Source organism: Terrapene carolina, unplaced genomic scaffold (genome assembly GCF_002925995.2).
Source record: "Terrapene carolina triunguis isolate 2854851 unplaced genomic scaffold, T_m_triunguis-2.0 Scaffold171, whole genome shotgun sequence".
Lineage (NCBI taxonomy): Eukaryota > Metazoa > Chordata > Testudines > Emydidae > Terrapene > Terrapene triunguis.
Window position 1 is genome coordinate 3,417,130 of NW_020664522.1, and position 17,502 is coordinate 3,434,631.

Genomic DNA, 17,502 nt, shown 5'->3' on the forward strand with positions numbered 1-17,502 from the left:
CCACCATGGACTACTTCCTATCTATGTGCTCCTTCAGTTTGGGGTGTGGCCCCAACAGTCCAAACACGCAATGGCTTAACAAAAGTATTTGTCTCTCCTGCAGACTGTCCACCACCCTTTGCCTGGGCTTCTGAGCTCCTTTTAACTCCCTCCTCCAGCCAGAGCGTGCGCAGCAGGCCAGAGCTACCTGGGCCTAGTATTGCCTTTTAGCCCCTTTGGGCCCGGTGTGTGGTTTGTATACCCCATGACAACCTAAATTAAAATGTTTGTTTTAACTGCCAAGCAAAAGGGAATCCTGGTTATTCAGGTGCTGGGTTGAAAGGCCCTTGCTTCCTTGCAGGTCATACATGGACAGCCAGACGAAGGCTTCCCATTTTTGCAAGATGCTCAGTTTGTTTCCACCGAAGGACTTAAAACAAATGGGCCAGATCCTCAGCTGATGGAGGCAATGGAGCTGCTCAGATTCATACCAGCCAAGGCAATAGATTTCCAGTTTATTTCTCTCTTTTCACTTGGTTTTTGTTGGTGAAATCCAGTGAATTTTCCTTCTCTGCTTCCAAATAAGGGACTAGGTCAACTGACAGGAGACCAACACAGTGCAAGCAGGCACTGTACAGTTTTTGTCCTGTACACAGCTCTACCAATGCACCTCAGTCCCTGAGCCCTCTACTGTAGAGTAGGACAAAATGCCATGTCAGCACTAAAGACAGACTATAATAGGCAAGCAGTTAGTCAAGTGAGACTAGCAAATACACACCCTTAGACATTGCCAAACATGATACACAGTTCATAGAAAAGACGGGGAGAGGAAAATGTGGTATTCCCTTACATTACATCCGTGAGCCACTATTTGATCAAAGGCAGTATTTCTTGGAGAAATGCCAGCCGTTCGATTGCCTAGGGGCAATGATCTAGCCAAATATAGCAAAAATGCTTAATGGTGCTGAAAATGCAACAGAAATGTGTGTTCGTTGCATTAGTGCTTTCAGTGGCCCTGTGAGAGGGGAAAAAACCAACATTATATGTCCTAATACCTGTGCACCTTTGCTAGGGATTCCCCCATCTCAACTGTGTGGGGTTTCCAACCCAACCCATACACTAGTCAGATTCCTTCTTCCCCTATGTGAATTACAGAATAATAGCACTGGGGACAGATGTGAGCCCTTTCCACGTTTTAGCAAGAGCTCCCTCCTTTCCAGCAAACCCTCAAGAATCTTGTTTCAATATAGTTCGGGGGAAGGGGGAGGGGGAAAAACAGCCTATGTCTAAAGAATGAAAAGCTCAAAACACAATTTTTGCTTTTGTACATTACCTGGTGAGTGCTGAGTGATGGTTAGAGGCTGCAACTTGTTGCTCCCAGCTCCTTGTGCTTAAAAACCTGTCTGAACATCCTTGGTTTGGACTCTTCACTTCCTACAAATGGCAGGGAGAGGGCGAAGGAATTGATCCATGATGCATGCCAAAAATAAAAGCAGCCCCACAGCTCCTGACCTAAACGTTTTCTCTGCTCTTACCGGCTGATAGCAAAGAGGGCTGCTAAAGCTGTCAGCCCCACTGGAGGGCATGGTCTATATTGCTGGGGACCCCTGCCAACTGGGGGGGGGGGGGGGGGGGGGGGGGGGAGAGTGAGGTTGAAGCAGTGTGAAATGGAAACAGTATCACAAGGGTTGTATTAGGCACTGCAAACCTCTACTGGCAAATTAATGCAACTGCACTCAGTGCATCAACAAACCAAATCCTTCCAAGGGTTCTCTTTTGGTTGGAGTTTGTTCTTGTATCTCCAGGGCCTATGGGATCCCCAGGAATCCCCTAATTCCCTCAAACTTTCACAGATCTGGGTGCAGCAATCAGCCTGCCATGCTTCAATCATTTATGGGAGACGCCCTAATTTTAAAAGCCTCTTCTCATTGCAATGAAAGGCACTTGAAATGTGTCTCCAGGAGATGGTCAAACAACCGCACTCGCCGTGTTTTAAAAAGACCCTACTCCTCTTTGACATGTCCCTAGTGTCTGCTCGAATCTTCTGCTCATTTTTTTCAGCTCTCAGTGCTGTGCACGTACCCGCCCAAAACACGCTTCTGATCTATTACACACCAGTGTCACTCCACTGAGTTCCTGCTGGTGGAAATGTGAGGAGTATCACACCGAAAGAGTGGTATGTCAGCATTTCCTTCCTGAATCCCAAATGCACCATGTAGCTCAAGCCTTTTAAACCTTTAGCATAGCAAGAGCGAGGGTCTCCGCTAGGCCTAGAGGGTGGTGGTTATTGCCAGTGCTGTGGGAGGGCCATGACTGACTTCTTTTAAATACCATACCCCACCTATCTCTGTGTTTCTATGAGAACTGCACTCCAGTGCATGCAGGAGAGCCTGTCGCTTCCTTGCCTTGGATACCCTTCTTTAAATGTTGCTTGCATGGTTGGGTTATAAATATAGAAACATAAGCCTGCAGGGTTTTTTCTCCAAACACGTCCCTCCCATCTTAGCATAATCTATGCAATTCCTCCAGCTGCTCCTATACTTGGTATGACCTTCTTTCCCTTTTCCTCCCCCCACTCCCTTGCTCCTTCCCTGCCTGACATTGTGGGCCTGGTGGCCAATCGGCTTCTCCAGAAGATCAAATGTCACTATAACATGAGGACTTAATCACCTTGGGAAGTTTGCAGATCCTGCAGCCCGTCCCATTCGGCAGGGAGCTCACCACTTCTCTCAGCTTCCCCCTCTCAGGTAAGAAGGAGATTAGGCAGGGGACATGTCTGTGTGAGTAGAAGAGGGACAGCAGACTGGACCCTCAGTCTAAATGGGGAACACTATGGGGGCCATGATGCTCGCTCATGAATAAGACTGAGCCTCAGAACCCTGGCACTCAGATGAAGGCACTAAGGAGGGCAGTGGACCTATTCTTTTTCTTTCTACTCAGAGGGGGATTTGTTGACCTTGTTTGAGGCTTGAGAATGTCCATGAAGATCTGGATTGTCTGGTATATAGCAGATATTCCTATGAATCGGGGGGAAATCTCCACCTAAGCTCAAGGCCCTGTGGATGAGAACTAAGTGACATGGCATCTCCCATGACTTTGAGGTTGTCAGGAATATTGAAGTGATGAAACAAAAAGTACATGTGCCAAAGACACTTTGTAAAGCCTGGGATGAGCTGACTGTTTAAAGCACTGCCAAGAGCTTTGTTTTGAACCCAATCCTGCAAGAAGGCTGAGGCGGGGGGAGAGGATATGCAAAGAAGAAGTGATGTGTATTGGTACATCTCATGGAGATGTCCAAAGGCAGGAAGGGTATCTGTAAAAACATGAAGCAGCTTGCTGCTTGGATATGCCTACTATTCAGTCTTAAAGGAGAAAAGGAGTGTGAGAGACAAACATAAAGGACTCCCTCCTGATCCGTTAAAGAAATGTGTGTCTGTGTTGGGGGAGGTTAAATTAAAGATGTCACTAGGAGATTTTTTTTGTTACACAAAGATAATGTGAGTTCAAACTGTCACGAAATACAGTAGCTGTCTCTCTGAGATCTGCCCTCCTGGTACATATTGCTAAGTGGTTTCTATGGGCAACCAGGAGAGTGTCAAAATCAAAATAGAAAAGGGGATTAAGATGGGAGGTGAGGGTGCTACAAAGAGATGGTTTCTTACTTGTGCTTTCTTCCCTCCATTCCCACCCATGAGATAGTTCTAACATCCCTCATGCCTCATCCTGGCCAGGGATCTGTCAGCTAGGTGATCACATACAGCAGCAGTGGTTCAGTAATTGTATAGGGTAGCAGAAGAAACCCAAGAGCCAGCTTGGACACCAAGGAGGGTGTGGGACGCTGGGGTAAGTTTTTAGCATCCCAGAAGAGTTGTCGGCTAACACTGGCTAGCAGATGCCATTTTGTGGATGGGGGTACACTGAGATGTATATTGAAATGGTCCGTGACGACATCCTCAAACTGAGGAGCGATGTAAAAATTCCACATGTTCATGTGTGGCCCAAACTGCTTTTCTCATCCCTCTTCACCAGCTTGCTGGGGAGTGAGTATTGCAGACTACTTTGCATTCCTCACACCTCCCCAGGGCCATGTGGGTTATTATTACACAGATGGCTCACTGGTGTGTTTTTCTCCTTCTGCCCTCAGGCCTTAATTATCTCTGAAAGTTTGGGAGGGAGGGTGTCAGCAAACAGGGTGCCTGCCCTTTGGGTGCTGAGCACCTACATCATGGATCTAGTTGTGGTGGCGACCAGTGGCTAAATTGTTGATTGCTGTGTTGTGTGAATGCAGCTGTATGATGCCCAGCTGTCGGTGACAAAGCGGGGTAAGCCTCACTGGTGCAAGTCACTTTTTACACCACTGCGGTGTGTCCTACTCTAGGGGTTTGCACTGGTGTAGCTGCACTGGCATAAAACCCCAGGGTAGATAAGCCCTAGTACGGTGAAAGGATTGGTGGTTACAAAGGATTTGCCAGTGTTCCCATCCAGTGGGATGGGATGTGTGCAGGAGTGGGGGATGAGGGGAACTTGGGATTTCATTTCTCTTTTTGTAAAGTCGTCTTATTCCTAGCAAACCCTGGCAGTGGAGTGAGATAGCCCAGAGGCACAAATGGATGGGGATAAGATTACTTAGACTGTAAACTCTTTGGGGCAGGGAATGTCATTTTGTTCTGTGTTTTTACAGTGCTTAGCACAATGGGTCCTGGCCCAGGACTGGGGTTCCTACGTGCTACTGCAATACAAGTCATAAATGATTGTGTTAAGATTGAACAGGGTGGATCTTTCATACCGAGTGTTGGTTTCTGGCCCCCAAAATAGAATCTCTTTTATCTTCCAAAGCAGTGAATAGTTCAGAGACGAAGAATTCCACCAAAGAGGGGAGGGAATTAAGGATATACATAGAAAACGTTATTAGATTTGTCAGATTTACAGGAGCCCCTGCCAGGAACTATACCCATCTGCTACTTGATAGATTGTACCCAGCCATCTCGTCTGACAGTTATTCCTGCCAGGTCTGGTCTTCCATGCATGTCCATTTTCTTTCTCCCCCTTTCTTTAATAATCTCGCTACTTTACATCCCTTTATGGCAGGCAGTGTCTAGCTAAGGAGTGAGAATGATTGATAGGAGGGTTATTTTCATAGACGGCCTCTGAAGAGCAGGGGAGTGAATTCAATCTGTCAGCTGGCAGATGGGTACATTCTCAGCTGTCAAGATGCTCCCTGGGAGATGGTAGCTGAGTTCTTTAAGCCAAGAAGGAACTGATTTGGACCAAAAGGAGCATATAGTTTAGAGCAAGAGACATAGACAAGTTTGCTAGATAGAATCATGGTCCACCTTGTCCATTTTAATATGACTAGGAACAGAATATTTACCCTTCACTTTGACCCCATAATAATTTATGGGGCATCATTCATATAGGGTATGAAATAAATATACTCATTTGATTCTTCTGCTTTGTAAATGGTGAATGCATGTTCTTGAGTTTAATTTCTGGAGGCCCCGGATATCAGGCCCTGAAGATGTTAAACAAACTTAGAAAGAAAACAATTTAGGCCTTAAGCTCTTGAATTAAGTGTGGAAAATAAACCCTGGCATTGGGAAAACTGGGTTTTAGAAGGCAGACTGATAATCAAAACAATATTTTTTGCATATGTTTAGATTTGTTTCCAAACAGTCGACATCAATAATAATAATGATTAATAATCATTTATTAATCCATAAACTTGAGTCAAGTTCAGGCCCCATTTTGCTGGACACTGTACAAATATAAAATAAAAGACAGTTCCTGTCTCAGAAGCGAACAGTCTAAATTGCTGGTATTTTTGCTTTGTGATATCTGTGATGAGAAATGTTATCTCCACTAGGGGCCTGATCCAAAGCCAACTGGAGTCTTTCTGTTGGTTTCCATGAGCTTTGGATCAGGCCCCAGCGGCACAAAATATTGCTGGTTTATATTTTGTTTTATTTATTTAATTCCATTTGGGTGTACATAAAGTTTCATTTATTCATTGTTCTAATACATAAAGTAATTACATGAATAATACAGTGAAGCCAGTTGAGTAAAGTGATTTTGGCTCTCATTATAGCCAATGGAAGTTTTGCCATTGACTTTAATAGAAACTAGATAAGGCCCTCTGTTCATTGAGAGCTATGAAGGGCCCAGTCGTGCTGTCATTTCTTAGGCAAGACATTGATTAGCCTCACTGGGGTCGGGGAGGGGTAAAGGGGGGATTGCCTGGGCAAGATCTCAGGATAAGACACTACATGTCAACTCATTTTGTTGGAATGAGTAAACCTGACAGTGTGTTTGGCAAATGATTGCCATACTCAGTGTCCACCAACGTACTTCTGTCAGGTATCATTGGTCTCCACCCGGAAACCATGGATCTCCATCCCAGTGAGGCACACTCTAACACCAACCCCTCCATAAGAACAGTCATTAAAAATAAAGGCTAGAATAACCGGTGAGGGGCACAAGATGGAAAATTCAATTCCAGATTCTAAATATCACAAGACTATGGAATATTTGGAGCCAGGATTTTTGTGGATTTTTTTGGCCCATTGTAAACCTAAGGGCCATTTGTGAACTTTAGTTCTAGACCTAGGTTTGGATTTTGTAACCGCCTTAGAGTCTGGGGATTTTGGGATCTGGGGCCTTGTTTTTAATTAATTCTGGCCCATCTCTGTATATGCCGCCTTCTTTGTATTACTAATGATTATTTTTGTTATTCATGTATCTATTTACTAATGTTGCCTAGTTCCCAGAAGTCCCATCCGGCGTTGGCTCTCATTGTGCTAGGCACTGTACAAACAGATGGAAAGATGTGGTCCCTGCTCAGTCAAGCTTACAATCTAGTCATATTTTATAGCATGCTAATAGGTGCCTTGTAGAATCCCATTGGTTTCCTCCGCACTTAGACTGTCAACAAATATGGAAGAATCTACGGAAATCTTTGGACCTGATATGTCCAAACCTCAGCGAGATGTCCTTAAAGGAGAACCGCTTAATGGCAACAGGATGAGCTCATTGTGGGAATCATTAAAAGAAAGACTCGCTTTGTATCTCAAAGACTCCCATTGTCTTCAGCGGGCTTTGGCTTAGGTCCTTAAAGGCCCTCTGCACTGCACTGAGTATTCATCCTGGATCTGATCACAAAAATAAGTCAGCCCTTAAATACTCACATTATAAATGTGCATGAAGAACTGTCAAGGCCTCATTCTCCTCCCAAATACACTACTGCAACTCTGTTGACTCCATTGACATTGTATTGGTGAGAGTGAGTCTTTTAAAACATCTATGTTATCTTCAGACTTTAAATGAGAGAAATCCAAGTTTATATAGCGCAGGCAGAGAAAAAGAGGGGTATTGTCCAAAATTTCCACAAACCCTTACAGGATCATCTAGATTGGAAGGGGCCGATAGTAGGTTTTCTAGGCCATTCCCCCTGGATCGTAGCAGGATTTGCTCTGTAATGGCTCTGTTGCCCTGCTCTATAAAGCATGGTACTTTATTTATTGATTGATTGGTTGGTTGGTATCATGGTAGTGCCTGGAGGCCCAAACTGAGAGTGAAACACCCATCTTGCTAGCCACTGTCCAAACACACAGTAAGAGACAGTCTCTGCCCTGAAGAGTTTATAATCTAAATAGATGAGGGACAGGAGAAAGTAAATATGTTTACCCCCATTATACAGATGAACAACAGAGGCACAGAGATTAACTGACACAAGAAGACTGTGGCCATGCTGGGACTTGTAACGCCTACCCTAAGCAGAGTTTTGATGCCAAAAAAGGGAGAAGTGCCAGAGCACCTATGAAGTCCCCTAGGAATTGCTACTGATTTTTTGTGGAAGGTGCTTACATGCTACGGTGATGGGCATCAATATAAAACCAAAAAAATAGATAACAGAACCCAGAGCTCCTGGGTCCCAGTCCAGCATCTTACCCAAGAGATCATTCTTCCCCTCTAGTGGGAGGTGGGCCTGGATTAAAGTCCTGGTTCCTTGTGCCTTGGGGGAGCTGGAGCCAGACCTGAGCTTATCAGACCAATCTCTAGTACTGATATATACAGGATATATATACAAAATGTACCTGACTGATACGCCTTGAAAGTTGTGTTTGGATGATGGAAAGGGGACAAAGGAGTAAATGAACAGGAAGAGCATTCCATCCTGATCAGAATATATATATACATTTAAGTCCTTTTGCGTGTTTACTCATGCTGTCCAATGTTATTGTTGGGAACTGGACAGGATCCCTTATACGGCAGGGCCAGTGCCTATGGGATTATTATACTCATCTGAAATAGAAACCTTCTGAGCTGCAGTTGTTCCTCTTGGACGTAAATCAGTCCGCCTGCTCCTTCAAGACTCCTCTCATATATCGGCTAAGTAATGAAGTAATGAAAGTCAAGGCTTGGGTTTCTTGCAAGGAGGTGTCTTGATTTCTAATTTAAGACCCATCATGGATTTAGAGGAAGGTTGAGTGAAAGGCCCCCTACCCTCCGGAGTGCCTATTCTCCCCCTCCCCCCACTGCCTTGAGGCAGCTAACTCCTTAAAAATAGCCATCTCTTCATCTGCAGAGAGCAGTGTGTGGAATTAATAGTTCTGCAGTGTTCACAGGAAATGCTGGCTAAGTCATTCCCTCTGGTAAATCATAGGACTATAGGGTCAGCTCCTCAGCCAGTGTAAATTGGCCTAGCTCTACTGACGTCAATGGAACTACACTGATTTACACCATAGATTTGAGGGCCAGAAAAGATCAGCTGAGCCATCCGATCTGACCCCTGATTTTTTCAGGACTCCCTATGCTACATCTACCCCAGCCTATTGGTTATAGTGCTAGCCTGGGACTCAGGCGGCCCAGGTTCACTGCCCTGCTCTGCCACAGACTTCGTGGGTGGTGATGTGCAAATCACTTTCTCTCTGTGCCTCTGTTCCCCGTCTGTAAAATAGGCATGATAGCACTTCCCAACCTCACAGGGATGTTGTGCGGACACATACCTTAAAGAGTGTGAGGCGCTCAAATACTGCAGTGAGGGAGACCATAAAAATAACATCGCTAGATTTGTTTCAGTACCTATCATATGAGGTGAGTACCTGCTGTAATAAATACTACAACCAGCCAAATAATATTAATCAAGCAGTCTCCTCTATGAATCAGGCCAGTTTCCATACCCCAAATTAGTTACTGGATAATTTTTCACACGATTCAACTAGACTTTCAAACCTGGTGCTACTCATTCAATAATTTATTTGCCTTTTTTTTTTGGCATCAACCATCAAATAGCTCATAGCCAATACTTTTGTACATTATTCTACCAGTTCCCATGTATACTTGAATCTGATTGTCCTCTCACTTACTCTACTATAAAGTTCATTGAACTCTTTGGTGTGATACCAGGGTCAAACAGCTGTGAAAGAAGAATCAGGACTGGATTACAGCTGACCGATGGGGATGGACCTGTTTCCAAACACCTCTGATGTTTGGAAAGCTTTGAAATACACCCAGATCCCAACCTGAACTCTTTGCAGCTCTTTGCATCCATGCTAATCATCTTTGCTACAAAGCTAAAGGGCTGTATCTTTTTAGATGACTTGTTTTTCCTTTCCTCTGTCCCTCTCATTTGATCTGACCAGCACAGAGCTCTATAGTTCCAAGAATGGTGGTCATGGTGGGGATCTGCTGCTCTCTAAGGCATCAGCTGTCTTTCTTTTCAGCTTCAAACATCAGCACAACTGCTTCTGTTTTGGCATTTTTTTTAGGAGACCCTGTTACTAATAACTCGCCTCTTGCTTTTCCCCTTCATCTAGAAACCCACTGCCAACATGTCTGACACCGAGGAAGTGTAAGTAGAAATAAAACTGTCTTCATGTTAATCTGTGCAGCTGAGCCATTTTAAGCCAATCTGGGGTTTCCCTGTGAAGGTAAAAGATGGGGCCCCACAGCTGCAAGGACCAAGAGCTGCCCATTGAAGTCAATGGACAGAGTCTCACTGACTTCAGTGGGCACTTGAGAAGGCACCAAGTGTCCAAATGCAACCTGCTCTTCCCCCAGCCTGCACCTGCCCCGAATTCCCCTACCAGGGTAAATCTGGAGCAGTAACACAAGTTGCTTGGCATATAAATTGGTGTAGTTTCAGAATGCAGCACCTGATGTATATGGAGGGGGCGCATCAGGGTAACAGTGGATGGAAGTTTCCTATTAAACAGAAGATAGACCTTGCAATGTGCCCCAGGTAGGGTTCCATTATGGGAAGGGAGAACATCAGGCCTGCCAGGGGACTCAAGTTGTGATGACTGAGGACCCTGAATCAGCCTAAAGCACCTTATGCAGCACTGGAGAATGAGCAATAAACATCCTCCTTGCACTAGAGACCCCAGGACTTAGGGAGCCCCTGCCACTGCTGATCTGGGAACAGTCTGGCCTGGTCCAATCACTCAGAAATGGGCTTGGCCAATAAACCAGTGACAACTTTTATTACCTACAACCCTCTCGTGCAAACATTTACCCACATGAGTAAGACTTTGCAAGCCTGGCCATAATTAGTATTTTTTTTTAAATGTAGTAATTTTATTAACCTAAAAACAACTGGCTGGGTGAGGGGGGGAAGGGAAGAGAGAGCTATTTGTGTTTTAAGTGTAAATGTGGCATCTTGCTCAAATACGCAGTTTAAAGCAACACATTAACCTATTGTTAATGTAGAGTGGATGAAATATAAATTCAGTTTGATCAAACTCTCACTTTCTGTCTCTCTCTTTTCACAGGGATCAGGTAGAGGGTAAGTCATAAAGCTCCTTGTCTCTAATTCTTTAAACATCAGCCTGATGTGTTTTTAAACAGCCTTTTCCATTTTATTTTTCTGCTGCATATTATTTTCCTTTTATTTATTCTGGGTGAAGTCCCCAGCTGGTGTAAATGTGTGTATGTAGCTTCTTTGACTTCAGTAGAGCTATGCTGATACAGCTGGTATCTATCTATCTATCTAATGTACTGATTCTGATACTCATACTTATATTATATAACCCTTAACTCCATAAGTGGTCCTGTTGAGTTCAGTGAGACTGCTTGTGGACTATGGGCTGCTCTGGAAGAATACTTGAATGTGGCTCATAATAAATATATAATCCTTTGTTATCCACCCAGTGGAGAATATATAATTCAGGCCTTTAATGTGTGTGTTAACAGCAAATAATGTTTGTTTGGGTGTGGATGGATTTGTTTTATTTTTGTAGAGATGCTGCCATCTGCTGGTGATTGTTTTTATTTGCAACCTTATCCTCTGTGTATTTTGATTTTTTTTCTTACTGCTTTATTCTTATATACATTGGCCCTTCTGTGTTTTTTTTTTTTTAACTTGCTAAAGTACTTGTAAGTCTCCATGCCCAGGATAAACTTTAATACAATATTTTCTCCCCATCTTCTCTGTCACTTTTTAATTCTCCCTCTCTCAAGGTCACTTGATTCAATATTTATTTTTGTCATTTTTGGAATGATCTCTCAGCAGTCGTCTGTCTTGTGTCCCCTTTCCTGTGTGAGGTCATAGATTCAAATGCAGAAGCTCCCTCAGAATATGTGCACCTACAGGGTGAAATATCTTGTATGTTTGTTATGACATTTGGCTGTATGTTTGTTCGTGTTGATGATGCCACCATCATACATGTTACAGGCTAACACAGTGGTTCTCAAACTTTTGTACTGGTGACCCCTTTCACACAGCAAGCCTCTGAGTGCGACCCCCCCTTATAAATTAAAAAAATGTTTTAATATATTTAACACCATTATAAATGCTGGATGGAAAGCGAGGTTTGGGGTGGAGGCTTACAGCTTGCGAACCCCCATGCAGGGCCGACGAGAGGGAGGGGAAGCTGGTACAAATTACCGGGGCCCGACGGTCCGGAAGGGGGCCCGGGGCCTGGCTTCGCCCCCCCTCCCCCATCGGCCCTGTTTAGCCGGTCCGCCCTTGCTGGGGGGCCCGAAATTTTTTTTTCACCGGGGCCCGAACCCGCTCTCGGCGGCCCTGCCCCCATGTAATAACCTCACGACCCCATGAGGGGTCCCGACCCCCAGTTTGAGAACCCCTGGGCTAACATGTCATTGGTTAATGAACCTGACTTTGCTTACTGTAGTGAAATGTTAGATTAAATGCGGTGACTGGCAGTGTGGGGCCTGTGTTAATCTGTTATGATCCTTTTTCTCTGTGGTTTGAGTGAGGTAACTCATTAGTTCTCACTTTACCTGATGTTCCCCATCAAACTGATGTAATTTGCCAAAATTTCAAATAAGGCCTTGATCCAAAGCTCACTGAAATCAATGGAAGTCCCCCATTGACTTCAATGGGTTTTGGATCAGACCATAGCTGAGCAAAACTGTTCCTAGCATGAAATTTCATAACCATTTAATCACATTTTGGAACAGTTCAGACATCATTTTTCTTTACATTGGCATAAGATGCCTTTTCCTTATAGCTGCAACTCAGGAAAGTGCTCAGTTGAAAACCCAAACTCGACACTTTCACTTTAAGTAGGTGACGGTTTTCAATTTGTCTTACTTTGGATCTCTGCTATTGTATGTCCTCTTGAGCTGTTGTTTCTATTAGATCCAATGACAGAATCGTTGCATTCATTGAAATGGTTCTGCATGTTTCACTCATGAAAGGGTATATATATGAAGCCACTGATTCCGCAACCCGCTATCTAAGGAGTCTTGTATCAGAGTATGAGACGCCCATCAAAGTTTTGTTCTGGTGACATATATGCAACTTGATACCTGCTGGAAAACTTTGGTGGGTGGAGTTCTGTGAAGTCAAACAGAACCAGAATTCCCTGGACCTGATTCTTGTCTTGCTCGCAACAATTTTACACCAGTAGAACTCAGCTGACTACTTTGGAGATACTCCTGATTTACACCAGTGTGAACTGGATTAGAATCAGACCCTTCCTTTCCAATTTACTCATGCAGTTTTAATTAAGCTCAGCACAATAAGCTGAGTGCAATCAGCCTCTTAATAATCAGTGGTAATTTTTCTAACTTGACCATGGACTTTTAAATATGATTACATCAAGCCCCTTGGAAATCTTTATGCTCTTTATAAGAACAGGGCTCTTTGTTGTCACTGGCTTCTTATCACCATGTCCTCTTTTGCGGTCTATGTGCTGGAATGCTCAGCCTTGTTGTTGATTTTGCTGCTTTTTTTTTTTTTTTTTATTTCAATGCAGAGGAATACGAAGAAGAAGGTAACAAAAAACTGGAACGTAATTTCTTTCTGTGACCCCTGACCCCACCTCTTTCCTTGCCTGTCAGTCACCCATCTCTTTGTTACATGCTGCTAAAGGTGATCTGGAATGCTTGTTCAATAAATCAATCCCAACTGTTTTGGAGACAAACATGTAGAGATGTGCCAGAGCTATGAAATTTAGAGCCGGGTATGAATTTTTCCATTATAGAATCATAGAAATATAGGACTGGAAGGGACCTTGAGAGATCATCTACTCCATCCTCCTGTGTTAAGGCAGGACCAAGTACATTTAGGCTGTCTCTGACAGGTTTTTGTCTAACCTGTTCTAAAAAGCCTCCAATGACGGGGATTCCACAACCTCCCTTGGAAGCCTATTCCAGTTCTCAACTATCTTTATAGTTGGAAAGATTTTTTCTAGAATCTAATCTAAATCTCCCTTGCTGCAGATGAAGCCAATTACTTGTTGTTAGGGCTGTCAAGCGATTAAAAAAATTAATTGCGAATAAGTTCAGGGCTGTTCAAATTTGGGATTTGCATATGGAGCCTCCTCTATTAAAATACCGCGTATCCTGGACCAACTACTGCAGTTCTTACTCAGGCAAACCTGCAATTGACTTCAACAATATAACAAATATTTTGGGGGAAAAAAATAGCTGAAAAATGTTTTCCTCCTTTACCTATCTGCTAAAATCAACTCACAATATGAGATTCTGTGCTTTCCCCTAAATGAGCTGATCACCTCAACATCACATAAAGCGATGTGAGGAAAGCAAGTGCTGCAGATTCTTGTGTTCTTTCAGGCCTCAGGTGCAGCTAGCAATATATATATAAATCATAAAAATTTCAGCTAAATTTGCTCTTTTCGCTGAAGTTCAAAATTTCAACAGGATATTTCATTGAAATTTTGAAATTCAAAAATGTTTTTGGTCCAGCGTCAACGTGAAGGACATCAGCAGCTGTTGCTAAGAGGAACACAAAAGCTGAAACTCAGAGCTTGGCAAAAATAAGTTTTTTTTCAGGTCACCTTTAGCCAGCCAATGATTTGACAAGCTACTCTAGAAATATAGGAGATTTGAAAAAAGATGGAGTGTGCAAGGCTCTCTTCCCCATGTTTTCACAGAGCGATTTCACTGGTAAGATTTTCTCCTATGGCGGGGAGAGGAAGATTTCAGAGACATAGTCCTATTGCCACTGTTGGCTAGAGCCATTCTGCATATTGCCTGCACGTAGCCAGCCTTCAAGTTAGGCAGCTGTGCTTCAAAACTGGCTTGTTTATTTTCTTCCAAAGACATTTGAATGCAAGGAAAGTGCCCACTAGCCATTTCTCCGCCAATTAAGTGAAATTATTTTACACTCTATTTAGATAGATGTTAAAAACCTCCTGGGACAGAACTGAGGGCCAAATTCTGAGAAGTGCTGAAGTCAATCGGACTTGCAGGTGCTCTTAGGATTTGACCCCAGTTCTTTAGCTTTCTCCGGTAAAGGTAGGCAGAAAACCCCGTTTGGGAGATGGTGATATTTGTTCAGCAAGGTTATGACACCAACTCTAGCTCAAAGACTTTTGCTGCCAAGGGTTTTCTGAGGTATGTCTTGTCCTTCCTTCTGTGCCATAATCACTCTCAGAGGTTTTGTGCACATTAGGCACAATTTCCCCACTGTTGCTACAACCAGTTCATTTCCATCAGGGATAGTGACAGTGAAGGTTGCAAATGTAGACCAAGTGCTAGCATTTTAAGGGCTGCATTGTATAGATTTGCCCATAGCAGGACTAGACATCACGGTGCTAGTTACACCAGCAGCCACCTGGAGCCCTGCCTGCACTAGCGCTCCCAACATTGTTAGCTGGATGGAACCTTCTCTCATGCTTTTGCCGTCTTTAGAGCAACATTCTATAGATGCAGCTGTAGACCCATAAGACAGTACAAGGCCTCCTCTGTGACATAGTGGATATCATCCATTTCACATGGATGGAGCTGAAACAGTAGCAGTGGTAAGGGATTTTTCCACAAATGAGCCTAATGCAGACACCTTCGAAAACTCGGAGCAATTCAAATGTCTTGCTGCCTCTAATATTCTGCTGCCTGACCTGTCCTGAGTGGCAGCGCCATCCTTGTACTGGAGAAGCAGCCAGCAGAAAACCAGAAACATGAACTGATGTGGGTGAAGGTGCCATTCATACTCCATGTTTATTCACTTCTTGTCAAACATGCAAAGAGAGAGATGAGGGTGTTAATAATACAGGCAAGTATGCCCAGTAAAAAAGATTCTTCCTTGTCACCTTTGTACCTTTCTCCTTTCTCACCTAACTTTCTCCTTCTTTTTTGATTTCAGAATTAAATATTAATATGAAATTGATTTTCCCCCTCTTTAATCTGCATGGTCCTATGCTCTAAGCATGCTTCCTCTAACTATTTTTTGGTTTCCCAATTCATACCTTTGCTTGACCTTTGTTTTGCCCTCTTCCGAGATGTTTCATTTCCTTTCATATAACCTCTTTCTCTAAACTCTTTCCCTCCCAAGTCTTAGCTTGCAAGACTTCAAGGGTCTAATGGATTTTTCTGTTTTATTTTCCCATATGCTATTGCCTTTTTTTCGGTTTTGTTCTGTTGCCTTTTGTTCTGAAGAAGTTCAGTAGGAAGGTATGTGACGTGACTTCTGATTTCTTTCTCTTCAAATTTGGAAGAGGATTTTGTGTGAAGGAATCCTCAGATGGCAGAAGAGAAGGGACAGTAGAGAAAGAAACATTAACACTAAGTGTCCAAGGGCTTGGTCCATAGCCTATTGACATCAATGGAAAGATTCCCATTGATGTTAATGGTAGAGCTGATCAGAAAATGGGGTTTATTTCTGTGAAAAATAATGATGAAAACAACCGCAAAAAATCATTTTCATCTAAAGTTTGACATTTTTGGTGAACAATTAAAATATTTAGTCCAAAACCCAGGTTTTTTTCATTGAAAAACTAAAATATTTCAATTTGGAAATACGATTGTAGTGACTCATGGGAGGAGTTGTTTGAGTGCTTCATTCTCCTGTATAGACTGGGCTCCCCGATTGGACTAAATATCCTATGCTGCATCACAGTCTCCACTCATGGTGAGGGCAGGCAGTTGTATCCTGGGAACCCCTGGCTGTTGTGCATCATGGGAGATGTAGTTCAGCTGGGGAGCCCACGTCATAGAGGAGAATGAGGACATGAGGAAAATAAACTACAAATCCCATGAGGCATCCTGCCAGGATATCTAAATCAAAGTATTTTGGGTTTCAGGCATTTGAGTTTTCAATTAAAAATAAATTTTTTCTGTGGAAAGCAGACACTCTTTACAACAATTTTCATTTAGGGAGGAAAAAAAACTTTCTGTCAAAATTTTTTTTTGAGGGAACATATCAATCAGCCCTAATCCCAGAGGCTTTGGATCAAGTCCCAACCGTGACATCCTTGCAGATCCAAAAGTCCTATTTGCCTCACCGGGAGTTTGGATAACACCAAATGGAACAGGAGTAAAATGAATTGTTAACATTCCATAATTATTAGACTTGGTTGAAATTTTCAGAAATTTTGAAATTTCAAGAATTTGTTGGCAATCTTTCCCCCACTTTTTTTTGGTCAAAATTTTGAGGTTAAATGACCTTGAAAATTCAAAATTTAAAAAACATTGATCCAATTTTTAGCCAGTTGAGAAATGTAGGGAAAAAAATCATGAAAAACATTGTACAATCCCGTTTTCATTTGGCCAAAATTTCATCAAAAATCCAATTTGGTAAAATCTCAACCAATTCTAATCTCATAATAATATCTATACCAATGTTGTTGTTTTTTTCACCTAGCCATGTTTTCACACCCCAGTATCTTTTCAGCTCACCTTTAGCTTGCTCTGCCAATTCGTATCAATTTTATTAATTCTCTCTCCCATGTCATAGCATCTAAGTTCCTCTTTTCTTGCACCCTCCCCATTAATTTAACAGAGTTCGAGGCTGTCTTAATCAGGTGTTTCTTTTTCTAATTTTCTTTTTGTCATTGCCTCTCATTCCGTGATGCTTCAATCTGAAGAAGTTCATGAGGAAGGTATGTGAAACAACTTCTCAATTTCTCTCTTTCCCTCAGCAGTGCTAGCATGCACAGGAATTCTTAAGAAGGTGGATGGAGACAAGAAAATGTTCCATTTGTGACAAATTATTACTCACACAGCATCATTTGCATTTAAAATGTTCCATCTGTACATTAATATATGAGCAATGATCACTGCATGTAAAAAGGCACTAAGCTTGGGGGAACATGTAAATGC

The 17,502-nt window shown here is 42.9% G+C and overlaps 2 protein-coding genes across 15 annotated transcripts in view; one reads left to right on the forward strand and one right to left on the reverse strand.

Moving 5' to 3' along the window:
* LOC112112912 (proline-rich protein 33-like) overlaps positions 1 to 1,530 on the reverse strand; it is a 28,511-nt gene extending 26,981 nt beyond the window's left edge. The window contains exon 1 of the mRNA XM_024209009.3: positions 1,313 to 1,530. The gene's annotated coding sequence lies outside the window, so the exon portion shown is untranslated. The remainder of the gene's footprint in view (positions 1 to 1,312) is intronic.
* Positions 1,531 to 2,703: 1,173 nt separating this feature from the next.
* Positions 2,704 to 17,502, forward strand: part of TNNT3 (troponin T3, fast skeletal type) — a 44,540-nt gene continuing 29,741 nt past the window's right edge. For 6 of the 14 annotated variants that reach the window (XM_029912038.1, XM_029912039.1, XM_029912042.1 and 3 more), the window contains exons 1-4: positions 9,792 to 9,826; positions 10,746 to 10,759; positions 13,197 to 13,214; positions 17,268 to 17,282. In XM_029912038.1, the coding sequence (XP_029767898.1) occupies positions 9,807 to 9,826; positions 10,746 to 10,759; positions 13,197 to 13,214; positions 17,268 to 17,282 (67 nt within the window). In that variant the 5' untranslated portion in view covers positions 9,792 to 9,806. Of the gene's footprint in view, positions 2,727 to 4,923; positions 4,989 to 8,946; positions 9,070 to 9,791; positions 9,827 to 10,745; positions 10,760 to 13,196; positions 13,215 to 15,840; positions 15,847 to 17,267; positions 17,283 to 17,502 lie in introns of those variants that run through there. The other 8 variants (XM_026653899.2, XM_026653901.2, XM_026653903.2 and 5 more) reach the window with 4 other exon arrangements.